A 13,807-nucleotide genomic window follows, 5' to 3' on the forward strand; every position below is an offset into this window, starting at 1 on the left:
CAGCGAAGGGGTTAGCCGCTTCATTAGCAGAATTTAGACTTTCATCATTGAAAACTAAGACAGATAGAAAGGCTAGGGCACTTTTTTTTAGGCTTTATGAAACTCCAAAGAGCTTTTGGGTTGGTTTTTATATTGGCCATAAGTGTAGTTACTACGTAAAAACTTAACTAGACAGTTATAATTTTTAGAATATTCTTTAAACTTAAAAAAATTAATATTATATATTCGCTGGTTTTTTTGGAATCTACGAAAAATTTTCCTTCTTAGATTCTTTAATTTCTTAAAATGTTTAGTATGCTAAGGTATTTTATATTGTATCTCAAGGATTTCGGATGAGTTCTGCTGCTTATATCGTTGTTCACAAAGCGGTGGCGACACAAGATTGGATGGTTGGATATATCCATGACCTCATAACACCGAACTTATGGCAGCCAAACTATCCAGACTTTAATCCCCTGGATTAATACGTATGGAGCGCAGTTAAGCATGAAGCCAATAAGCATCCTTATAATATAACACCATTTCGTTCTGGAGACTGCAATTAATACCATTATGGTTAATATGAATAAGGCGCATTTGATACGGACGCGTATTCGTTTTCAGACCCGGATCGAGGAGGTTATTGCAGCTAATCGAAATTTATTGAGTGATTTGATATATAAATAATAAGTTAATGTTGAGCAAAATATTAGTGAAGTTTCATTCACCATTTTTGGGTGTTTGGGCGATCTCCTCCTCCTATTTATGGCTTAGATGTTATTTCACAAATGAGTGAACCTACAGTTTTAAGCCGACTTCGAACGGCAGATATTTTTTTATGAGCAGCTTTTTCATGGTAGAAATACCGCTCGCTTGTTGGAAATCATTTTAATCAATAATGGCATGAAAAAAATCATTCCAACAATATTTCTGTTTCGCATTATCATTTTAAGTTCTGAAGCTTTTAAAAAACACCCGATACCACATCTTAATCATAGTTATTGCAGAAAACAAATTCACACCCCCTTAACGAATGTAAGGTAAACAAAAAAATTTAGTAAAATAACTTTAATAAATAAATAACTTTCACAATACATTATGCATCTGTGGTTCTGGTGCATTAGAATCCACGTACATACATAAAATACATATAGTTAGCATGTATATATATGCCGGTAATTAATGAGTATTGAAATCTTTTTACTTCAGTGTTTTTGCATTACTCCTCTGCTGTTCAACTGAAACATTGTTACGGGCTAAAGTAGTTCTAATAAAAAATGCAGCAAAACATAATATATGTGGCGAGGAATTTTCTAATAAAGTGCTCTGACACACCTTTTTAAAAAGGTAATTAAATTATGTATGTATATAAATATTTGTATACGCGTAAATACGTTCAGCATATGGCGTAGGCAATATATGTACTTTAAGGCGCTTTATGGATGGAATTTTCATAAGCCATCAGCTGGAAATGAGGTACAATTTTTTCAGAAGCAAGCAATTTTTTGCCTAACAGCATAAACTTGCGGTACATAAAATATTCGATTATGATATGAAAATAGATTCACAAATGAAATAGAAAACCCATCTGCTTTGGAGAGTAGATAAGCTGCAAATTAATCTAAATAATTTACGCAAAAAGTCGAATGGCACGCTTTTTTTAACCGAGAAATGCATACCATTAAAAAAGATCTATCTCAAGAAAAATTGATTTTGTTAATACCTAAAAAACAGATTTTACCATATAATTAGTTTAAAATTCATTTCAAAATATCTCATTGAAAATATTGCATACTCCATTTTTATTGATAAAAGACTTTATATTCACAAGTTATGGTTGTCTATCTATTTCTAGAGTCCATGAGTGGTTTAAACGTTTCAGAGATGGTTGTGAACACATAAATGTCAGTGAACATACGGACCGCCCAAAATCAGTAATCACCGAAAACTCCATCGAAATTGTTCGTAAATTTATCAAAAATGAACCAAAATCGTCGTTGAAATTCGTGAATATCTCCAAAACATCGATTTATCGCATTTTAACTGAAAATTTGGGCTTACGAAAGGTCTGTGCACGTTTCATTCCGCACAAGTTAACTGAGGACCAAAAATTGCTCAGAATTCAACATTCGGAAGACCTCATTAAAGAGACGAGAAAAGACGAGAACTTCCTTTACAACGTTGTAACTGGTGGCGTAATGTGGTGTTTCAAATATGAAGCTGAAACTAAGCGTCAAAGTGCCGAATGGAAGGCCTCAGACGAGGCACCACCCAAAAAATCGCGTTTGGAGAAGTCAAAAATCAAGTCGATGCTCATTTGTTTTTACGATTCCACGAGAGTTCGTGCCAACGGGCCAAACGGTCAATGCAATTTCTATCTTAGCATACGTCGAATTCGCCCTGAATACCGCGGAGCAGGAAGTTGGCGCTTATTGTATGACAATGCACCATCTCATCGACCCACTACTGATTTATGACGTGATAACGTTTTATAATTCGATTTAGCCGGCTGCACGCACGAATCAATGCGTCGTTATCTTGCTCAATCGTCGTTACCTTGCGTGAACTGCAAGCGAGAGCGCGGAACGAACGACAAAGAGCACAATCGGCCCCTGCATTCGGCAACGTTCGACATCTGGCTCTCTCCTACTTGATTGAGCATATATATGTATGTATATCAAACAAATAAAATTAAAATTTTGTTTTGAAAATTGCAACCATTACATCAGTATTTTCTTATGACGTTGTCACGGTAAACTATCGTCAGTAAACCGACTTTACAGACAACCTCTTTTTGAGTAGAAATCGCATTTAACGATTAATTCATTAATTAATTCACTGTGTTCACCTGATATGGCTCCCTGTGACTTTTACCTATTCAGAGAATTGCATTTGACCATGGAAAGAAAAATTTGGGTCCGTAGAGGCCATCCAAAAGGCTTGTACCGACATTCTGAAGTGCATTCCGCACATTATTAAAAATATGTCTCTTTTTCCAAAAAAATAAAATAATGACATAAGCGTCAAATATGATAATATGTAATGACAATGAGTCTTTCGTAGGCTGGCAGCAACTGTAACTAACTCATCTTAGCCTAAGAATATAGCATATGAACTGAAAACTCTCGGCATAACACTTAGATAGCACTAGTTTCATTGCATTCACCTCTTTTTCAGCTAGTGCTAACCTTAAAAAGATAGCTATTTGAATTTCACGATATTCTATTCAAAAGTTTGTGAGTTATTGTGCTAAGAGTGACGCTATAAAAAAGTGGGTGCCGCGTTTGTGAACTGTTTTTTTGTTTCATCAAGACAATGCACCGCGTGCACTTCGAATTGCCCCCACATCCATCGTATTTACCAGATGTGGCTTCCAGGCTGGCTGTTCGCAGACCTAAGAAAATGCCGGTAAGAAATTTCGCTCCAATGAAGAGATTATCGTTAAAACTGATGCCTACTTTGATAAGATAAATTGTTATACAAAAGAGGTATTGAAATGTTAAAGTGGTGCTGGACTGAAATGGAAATTACGTTGATGGATGTTTTATTTGTTTGGCCCGGGACTTATCAGCCCATGAGTTATACATATATATACAAGTATATACTCATAACAAGTCGCTTGCATGCAAAAACATATGTTATTTTACTATTTATTCGCAAATTCGAATACTACAGATACACCTACAGCCGTATTTCCCGTGCCGTCATGATTTATTAATTTGTAATAGATACGAATTCAGTTGCAACTCAACGAGCGATTGGCATTCTCAAATAATTCAAGTACACTTTCACATAAGCGCCGATAAATCTAATTTATTTCCGGCAAACAATTACAACTGCATGCAAAACAAAAACAACGCATGTGTATGCATATTTGCAGTTGAAATTCATAGGAGATTGACAGATATCTCAACATCAAATACAGTAGGTTCTGTTTTTATGCGGTAGATACGTTCCGCAAGAAACAGCATAAAAAAAACAGCATAAAAAAAGCTACCAGTTCTATAGTAAAACTATAGATACGTTTCAAATGCTAAAACCGCATAAATCTGAAATAATGTAATAAAATCGCATAAAAAAGGGCACTAGTCCCATATTATTACTATAGATACGTTCCATAGACCGCATGAATCTGAAATAATTAAATAAAATCGCATAAACAAAATATTGTATTTTTGAAAATTATATCTTTATTTAAGAAACGTCAGAATCGAAAAATAAATTTAAGTCAGAAATATAATCAGACAATACCCACATGTTACGCGTTCGGATTTGGCGTAAAATCACTTTCGTCACTTTAGGAAATGTACACGTCTGATCTAAATAGTTATGCAGGCGGTTCCATACTTGTAGGGCTAACATTTCTGATGTAATCTGTCATGAGTTTTTGCTTAGCTGGTTTAGAATCTTGTTTATATGTACAATTCCCGATAGGTCGACATGCATTTTGTAATTTAAAAAAAAACCGCACTATTTCAAAACCGCATAAAAACAGACCTTCTGTAGTTGCTGGTATCTATAAATAAACATGCCTGCACACACATTTACAAATAAATAAGGGTATTCAAGCAGAGCTTTTTAATGCGAAAAATATATACATTTTTTTTTTTGGCCTAAGTGACATTTAATAAAGATAATCCATGCTTTTTATCGTAGTTCTTTACTTCTTCTTAAAAATGTCATCTAAAAGTATATATTATCACTGCATTTGAGAAAAAACTCCAGAAGTGTACTGGCGCACAGATGGCTCGAATACCCCACAAGGCATAGGCACTGGAAGCTACGGCCCCAGAACCAAGCGCTCTGTGCCGAGAGGTAGTTTCCAAACATCTCTCAAACAAAGACGTATGCTATACGCCTATGTCCCGAGATAAACATAGACAAAAATTTCCGGAATGAGCCATTCTGAACGACAGTCAGGCAGCACTTATGGACCTATCGTCCTGAGAGATTAAGTCCGCCCTGGTAATTGAGTGTATCGAGAAACTTAATCTACTCTTAATGCACAATTGCATCCGGCTAATTTGGGTCCCGGGACACATGGGTATAACTGGGAACGAAATAGGAAGTATAAACTCGCCTTTAGTAGGCCCCGATCCCTTTCTTGCTATGGGACAACACACCAACAAGGAGAAGCTTAGGAGTGAAGGGCTAGGACTAAGGGAGGTTTGCACCAAACTATGGGGCTACAACAGGCGAAATCCATTTCTGGGAAGGTACAAGCAAAAGAGGTTTAAAAAACTCATAACTCACCCCAAGAATGAACTGAAATTGCTAGCGGGCATTCTCGCAGGCCACTGCAGACTGCGTGGTCATCTGCAAATGATCAGGATTTGGGGTACGGACTCTAGCCGCTTCTGCGACTAATCTCAGGAGACTTCAATGCACTTTCTCCTCTAATCCTATAGCGCAGAAAAAGTTGCGACATCCTGAGTTACTTAAGGGAACTGGGTCTGGATGAGGTATTGTGTAGTAGAGTAGAGGGCACAAAGGCCATGTGCAAACCTCATAAAGTATCTACATATCTATTTACCTATCTATATATTGACAAGGAATAAAGAAATAAAAATTTTATGAACATTGCTTCGTTTTTCTTCACGCGCGCATTTGTGCACAAGGATATTATAATTTCATCCATACACCGGTTGTATATAATATGCTCTTGTTGAGGCTAGCGGCAGGCTAATCACCTACCCTGTCAGTAATCAAATAGATTGTCAAGGCTCTATGCTCCCGAGAGGAGTGAACAAGGAAACAAAAACATATATATGTATAACAGCATACAAAGAAATAAATGATATATAGGACTACGAGTATACAGTGCAACTTCTCCTAACGGACACCTCTATTAGACGTACATCTCCCTTGGGCGGACATTTTTTGTTATACCAAGCTTTAAGTATAAATTTTAACTTAATAAATGTCCGTTCTCAACCTCATTCTTTTTCGCCTCCAGCATTCAAAATTTAATATAATATTTTCCCCTTCTTCGTCAGTGTTTGATGACTTATTTTCATATTCGCTATAGATTTCATATGCATTCATGAAATGGTTGAAGTGAAATGGTGGAAGTGCCGGTCTGGCACTCCACAAGTAGCACTAAAGCGCCGTTTTGATATTGAATTAAAGTCACTCCGAAAACAATACCAAAACTCAAAAACTAAGTTATAAATTATTTCTAGAACTACGAGTAGATATCACTTCAAATATCACTAAAATGCAATATTGCAAACAGCAACCAAATATAAAAATTATATCCAAAATTCCTTGATTTCTATAGTTATAACGAAAGTTTTCTTACTTTCCTAGAATTATAACGTACATATATTTATCTATAAGTAAGAATTGAAATGGTGCTGCCAATACGTCTAATATTAGGTTATTTAAAATTGGAAAAAGTTGCAAAATCGAGGTGTCAAAAAGACACCCCGTGGTAGAAATAGGTATGTATATCAGGTGCGTATATTCAAATCTAGCATCAGCTGAATGAAAATCATACTGCTAAATAAATTGAAAAGTTCTGATGTAAAAAGTCAAAACATGACTTGAGCGAATGTGATTACAGTCAGAGAATAATATTATATTAAGATTCAATTTGAAAGGTGTCATTTTAATAGCGTTAATGTATTCCACGCCAGCCGCCGTAGCCGATTGAGTTGGTGCGTGACTACCTTTCGGAATTTAGAAAGAACGTAGGTTCGAATCTTGGTGAAAACCAAAATTAAAAAAAAGTTTTTTTTCTAATAGCGGTCGAACCACGGCAGGCAATGGCAAACCTCCAAGTGTATTTCTGCCATGAAAAAGCTCCTCATAAAAAATATTTGCCGTTCGGAGTCGGCTTGAAACTGTAGGTCCCTCCATTTGTGGAACAACATCAAGACGCACACCACAAGTAGGAGGAGAATCTCGGCCAAACACCCAAAAAGGGTGTACGGGCCAATTATATATATGTATATTACATATATATACTTTTTTTCTTTTCCACTTGAAATTTTAATTTTGTTTTTCGTTAAAAATAGGTAAGTGCAAAGTGGAATAACTTATTTTAATAAACAAATTTTGTCCGATTGACAGTTGATTACAAGGGGCTGTACATTCCACGGCGCAAATTAGCGCCCCTTTTTTTATTTCATATATAATTGTAGTTGTGTGGAACGTTACCGTTGTTTTTTTTTCAGATTCAAGTTGTTCTCTTGCTTCCAAATTTGTTTAAGAATAATAAATATATGTTTGAAAATAATATTTCCTTTCTATGATATCATCTCGTACACCAGTCTTCCTTTAGTAAGGGTAATAAATTTATGTACTATGAATCATAATTTTCACTCAAAATTCAGTCATTTCATTCAGTCAAACATAGCTAAAATTATTCTTCTATCCATTATTTTAAATATTTATATTTTTATTGTATGGTATGTTTTCGCAATAGTAATAAATAAAATGTTAGCTTTTTTCTATGCTGCCTAGAAGTATGCTAAGTTTTATTCTTTGTTAAAAATAACAATATGTATGTACATAAAAGGCGTTGTGCAAATAAAAATATGGTATGTAATACATCTATATTGCACGCGCCGTATGTTCACAACCCATCCAGCATTTAGAAGAGCGTTTGCTCGACTATCTCAAAGCACAGACTTGCTTTGCTCGCCTTTCTTGCTTTGTTTTGTTTTTCTTTGAAATCTTACATGACCAAATGGTTGCTTTGAGCGCTGTCAGAATAACTGGAAAAATTTAAGCGACGAGTGAATTTCAATTTCACTCAAAGGCCAACAAAGTTCTTCTTCTCGCTATCGTTATTATTGACCGATTGCGCCCATTTTCAAAACTAAACTATCTTGGGCAAAAAGTAGTTGAGTAAAAGATAGGTAATAATACCAGAGACTCTTCGGAATTTCTCATTTCGCTTTGTTTTTCATTCACAAATTTTACAAACAGATGAGACCAGTTTAAAGTATAAGCGGTTTTGTACGTTTTGAGCAGATCGAATGCAAAAGCTAATGTTGAATATACTTGTAGTACGTGTGATGCTCCGTTAATACAAATGATACTTTGAACCTCAGAACGAGTTCATTTGACAAGAAATCCACACATACATATGTGCATACATAAATATGTTTATAAACAGCCTATGTGCGACGAGCATGGATCAGCTGTTCACCACCCGTCAACCCGTTACCCGCTGTCCGTTGCAATTCTGTTCACCATGTACTAAACATTCTCGCAGACGTCTTGAGAAATTTTGAAAAAATCACATATCTCTTCTATATGCAACCATTTACGTACATTTTCATTACTAGGCATCTCGATACTAAATTTTTAAATACTTTCAATGGTTAATTTCCATGAAATTGCCAACTGAGATGGCAAATTGAATAAATTTGGCATTTAATGTCATTAAATATTTTAAGTCACATATTACGAACATCTGTGAAGCAGTGGTCCGTAATTTTGCATGTTTATTTTGTGATGCTCACATCGCCAGTATCTTTGATAATTTTAGTTTTCCAGACTGTGCATTTCCCTACTTTGCAAAATCTCGCCGTACTTCTTTCCTTTTCATCGTACAAATCAAACAATGCTTTCAAACAAACAAGAGCGCAGGCACAACTCACTGGCTTACTTGACAAAATTTTTCAAAATGACAATAACAAAACATGGCATGCCCACATCACACTTAAAATATCGCCATTACTTTCAATTAAATTTAACAGTTGCTACAAAATGAACAATTGAGTGACGAGATGTTAAAGAAAGACTCACCGTGTCGTGACGCTATCGATCGCTTTAGCAATCCAAAATTGAATGCCAGCGCGTAAATACATACAGACACATAATATGTACAGGCAGATAAGTACGTGTGTATGTGTATGGTATGCACATTGATGCGTCAACTGTAGCTTTTTACCACCTCTTTTTTCTTCACGTATTTCACAAACGCACTTTTAATGCAATTTCAAAACTGTTTTCTGCTTTTTTTTGATTTGGGCACAATTGCGCATTTTTCGTAAAATTTGCCCACTTGGCATGGCTTTAAGGAAACAAATACCCTAGGAAAATAAAACTCTTGATCTTGATTTTATGGTCTATATATAAATACATATTGATGACTTCATACATACATACAGCGTAGTTGACAACTGCATAGGCAGTATAATGAGCACATTCGAATATTTTGTGAGGAGCATGTGCTCTTACTCTCTGGTAGCAGGTGGTCTGCTGTGATGTTAACATGGGTTGAAAAGTCCCAAGCCAAATAAAGAAAACACTTTATTTTTGTTGTTCAAAATTTGCTTTATTCATCAACGTAATTTCCATCAAGAATATCGCAATTATTCCAGCGCCGCTCTATCATTTCAATACCACTTTTGCAGAACGATTTATCTTTTGCCTCAAAATAGGCATCAGTTTCAGTGATAACCTCTTCATTTGAACGAAATTTCTTACCGGTCAGCATTTTTTTAGGTCTGCGAACAGCCAGTAGTCGCTGGGAGCCAAATCTGGTGAATACGGTGAATGTGGGAGCAATTCGAAGTTCAATTAATGTAGTTTTGGCATTGTTTTGATTTACTTGTGAAACGGTGTGTTGTCTTGATGATCACGCGCCATTGCACCGAGCCCAAATTGGGCTGAATTATTTGACCAAACACCAAGTAAATACCATCGTGCAAGCATTGTATTCACCTATATGGCCCCGTGCGACTTCTTTTTGTTTCCCAAGTTCAAGTTACCACTTCGTGGAAGGATATTTCAGTCGATAGAGGAGATCAAAGAGAATGCGACGAAAGAGCTGAAGGCCAGCCCTTCGTCGGCCTACCAGAGCTGCATGTAGGATTGGGTTAAACATTGGCACATGTGTGTTACTTCAGACGGGTTATATTTTGAAGGAGTTAAAATAAATTTACCTGAAATTTAACTCTGTTTTGTTTTATTTAAACATTCCCGGTACTTTCAGATCATTTGAAGTACGAACTCCTCCTCCTATTTATGGTGTGTGTCCTGACGCTGTTCCACAAATGGAGAGACCTACAGTTTGAAGTCGCTCCAAATGGCAGATATTTTTTGGGGAGCCTTTTCATAGAAGAAATACACTCGGAGGTTTGCCATTAACTGCCGAGAGGCGGCCGCTTTTAGAAAAATAACGTTTGGTGTTTCACGGAGATTCGAATTCGGAATGGTAGTCACGAATCAACCCATTCGGTTACGGCAGCCGAAGTATTTTGGTAAAATAAATTTAGAGAAAAAAAAATCGAAATACTATCTTGGACTTCAGAAAAACATATAAACTAAAAATAAAGTAGTAAAAGTACGAAAAAAGCAAAATCATAAATATTAGGAGGATGGTTCCATGTGTAGAAGTCCACGCAAGTGGGGAAAGTTACTGATCGCCATTCACTTGGGAGTGGCCAGGACGATTCTTCTACATATGGTCCAAGCAGCTCACAACGTCCGGGATTAGCCCACGTATCCTCTGGTTAGCTTCCGAACACCCGTTCGGGAGTGAGCTTAAGTGAGAAGGCGAAGCATCCCAGCATAGCTGGTTGTGCGCTGGGTTTGGGACCCGCCACTTAAAAATCCCCCCCAATGAAAACAGCAACAAAGCCTCGGATGAGAACTTCCAACACTGATGACGACCCCTGCAAACGAAATAAGGAATACGATTTGAGGGCATGCACCTGGAATGTCCGGTCCCTTAATGGGGAAGGTGCCTCTGCCCGGCTGGTTGATGTCCTCGTGAGAGTAAAGGCTGACATCACTGCCATCCAAGAGATGCGATGGACGGGGCAAGGTAAGAAAAACATAGGACCTTGCGACGTCTACTACAGCTGCCATGTAAAGGAGCGCAAATTCGGTGTCGGATTTGTTGTGGGAGAGAGACTTCGTCGCCAAGTACTGTCGTTCACTCCGGTGGACGAGCGTCTCGCAACAATCCGCATCAAAGCCCGTTTTTTCAACATATCGCTAATTTGCGCCCACGCCCCGACGGAAGAGAAGGACGATGCGACCAAAGATTCCTTCTATGAGCGCCTGGAACGTTCCTATGAGCGCTGTCCCCGCCACGACATAAAAATCGTGCTTGGCGACTTCAACGCCAGGGTGGGCAAGGAGGGAATTTTTGGTCCCACAGTCGGAAAATTCAGCCTGCACAACGAAACATCCGGTAACGGACAGAGGCTGATCGACTTCGCCGGGGCCCGAAACATGGTAGTCTGCAGCACCAAATTCCAGCATAAAAAGATACACCAAGCTACCTGGCTGTCTCCTGATCGAAAAACGCGAAACCAGATCGATCATGTTGTGATAGATGGAAGACACGCTTCTAGTGTATTAGATGTACGTACGATCCGAGGAGCCAACATCGACTCGGATCATTACCTTGTTGCAGCCAAACTGCGCACACACCTCTGTGCAGCAAAAAACGTACATCTACCTACGCAAAGAATGTTCGACATCGAAAAGCTGCAATCACAACAGACAGCCAGAAGATTCGCCACTCGACTCTCACTCCTGCTCTCGGAGAGCACTGCCCAACACACCGGCATGCGCGAGCAATGGAGCAACATTTCTCGTTCCCTACGTACCGCCGCCGAAGAAGAAATCGGATTCCGGCGAACCCGAAAAAACAATTGGTACGACGAGGAATGTCATGCTGCCGCCGAAAGAAAAGATGCCGCCTATAGAGCCACGCTGCGATCGGGCGCAACGCGAGCCATGTGGGATCGCTACAGAGAGCTGAAAAAGGAAGAGAGACGTATTATCCGACAGAAGAAACGAGAGGCCGAAATACGTGAGTGCGAGGAGCTTGAGATGCTGGCCAATAGGAACAACGCCCGAAAATTCTACCAGAAAGTTCGGCGGCTTACATAAGGTTTTAAGACCGGGGCGTTTTCCTGTAAGAACAAAGACGGCGATCTGGTGACTGACGTACAGAGCAATCTTAAATTATGGAGGGAGCACTTCTCGAACCTGTTAAACAGTGACAGCTGCGCATGTCATAGAGAATGTGAAGATCCCGATACCCCAATCGATGACGACGGAATTGTAGTTCCGTTACCCGACCATGACGAGGTGAGAATAGCGATAACGCGGCTAAAGAACAACAAAGCCGCGGGCGCCGACGGACTGCCGGCTGAGCTATTCAAACACGGCGGCGAGGAGCTGGTAAGGTGCATGCATCAGCTCCTATGCAAAATATGGTCGGATGAAAGCATGCCTGCCGATTGGAATTTAAGTGTGCTCTGCCCAATCCATAAGAAGGGCGATCCTGCAATTTGTGCCAATTACCGCGGGATTAGTCTTCTAAATATCGCCTATAAGGTTCTAGCGAGCGTATTGTGTGAAAGGCTGAAGCCCACCGTCAACCAACTGATTGGACCTTATCAGTGTGGCTTCAGACCTGGAAAGTCTACCATCGACCAAATATTCACAATACGTCAAATCTTGGAAAAGACCCATGAAAGGAGAATCGACACACACCATCTTTTCGTCGACTTCAAAGCTGCATTCGACAGTACGGAAAGGAGTTACCTGTATGCCGCGATGTCTGAATTTGGTATCCCCGCAAAACTAATACGGCTATGTAAGATGACGTTGCTTAACACCAGCAGCGCCGTCAGAATTGGGAAGGACCTCTCCGAGCCGTTTGATACCAAACGAGGTTTCAGACAGGGTGACTCGCTGTCGTGTGACTTCTTTAACCTGATGTTGGAGAGCATCGTACGAGCCGCAGAACTGAATCGCTCAGGCACAATATTTTATAAGAGCGTACAATTGTTGGCGTATGCCGATGATATTGATATCATCGGCCTTAACAACCGCGCTGTTAGTTCTGCCTTCTCCAAACTGGATAAAGAGGCAAAGCGAATGGGTTTGGTGGTGAACGAGGACAAAACGAAGTACCTCCTGTCTTCAAACAAACAGTCGGCGCACTCGCGTATCGGCACCCACGTCACTGTAGACAGTTATAATTTCGAGGTTGTAAAAGACTTCGTCTATTTAGGAACCAGCATTAACACCGATAACAATGTCAGCCTTGAAATCCAACGTAGAATCTCTCTTGCCAACAAGTGCTACTTTGGACTAAGTAGGCAACTGAGCAGTAAAGTCCTCTCTCGACGAACAAAACTAACACTCTACAAGACTCTCATCATGCCCGTCCTAACGTATGGCGCAGAAGCTTGGACGATGACAACATTCGATGAAGCGACGCTTGGAGTGTTCGAGAGAAAGATTCTGCGTAAGGTTTTTGGACCTTTGCACGTTGGCAAAGGCGAATATCGCAGGCGATGGAACGATGAGCTGTATGAGCTTTACGGCGACATAGACATAGCGCAGCGAATAAAAATCCAGCGGCTTCGTTGGCTGGGTCATGTCGTCCGAATGGATACAAACGCTCCGGCTCTGAAAGTATTCGATGCGGTACCAGCTGGTGGTAGCAGAGGAAGAGGAAGGCCTCCTCTGCGTTGGAAAGATCAGGTGGAGAAGGACTTGGCTTCACTTGGTGTGTCCAATTGGCGCCGGTTAGCACGAGAAAGAAACGACTGGCGCGCTTTGTTAAGCTCGGCCAAAATCGCGTAAGCGGTTATCGCGCCAATTAAGAAGAAGAAGAAAGTTGAATTATATGGTTTTTGTAGTAGTATGAACTATATTTTTGTATAAAATTAAAAAATAAATAGTTAAAATTTATCGATATGTGGTGTACACTTTCCTTTGAGGCTGTCAGTATATACCTTTATATATTTAGCTTAGTTTAGTCAAAGGAAAATTTTTATATTTTTATATTTTTTAATTCCATGTTTTTCTTTTAGAGCAATAATGGCCATGTGGTCTA

General features: G+C 39.1%; 1 protein-coding gene across 11 annotated transcripts in view; it reads right to left on the bottom strand.

Moving 5' to 3' along the window:
• The window catches only part of LOC128861727 (nocturnin), a 65,529-nt gene that overhangs the window by 39,059 nt on the left and 12,663 nt on the right, over nt 1–13,807 (bottom strand). Inside the window, exon 1 of one of the 11 annotated variants that reach the window (XM_054100088.1) lies at nt 8,740–9,002. The exons of the other annotated variants lie outside the window; for them this stretch is intronic. Coding sequence (XP_053956063.1) covers nt 8,740–8,801 — 62 coding nt within the window. The 5' untranslated portion in view covers nt 8,802–9,002. Of the gene's footprint in view, nt 1–8,739; nt 9,003–13,807 lie in introns of those variants that run through there. 11 annotated transcript variants of the gene reach the window in all.

This window comes from Anastrepha ludens, chromosome 4 (genome assembly GCF_028408465.1).
Source record: "Anastrepha ludens isolate Willacy chromosome 4, idAnaLude1.1, whole genome shotgun sequence".
In the NCBI taxonomy this organism is placed as follows: Eukaryota; Metazoa; Arthropoda; class Insecta; order Diptera; family Tephritidae; genus Anastrepha; species Anastrepha ludens.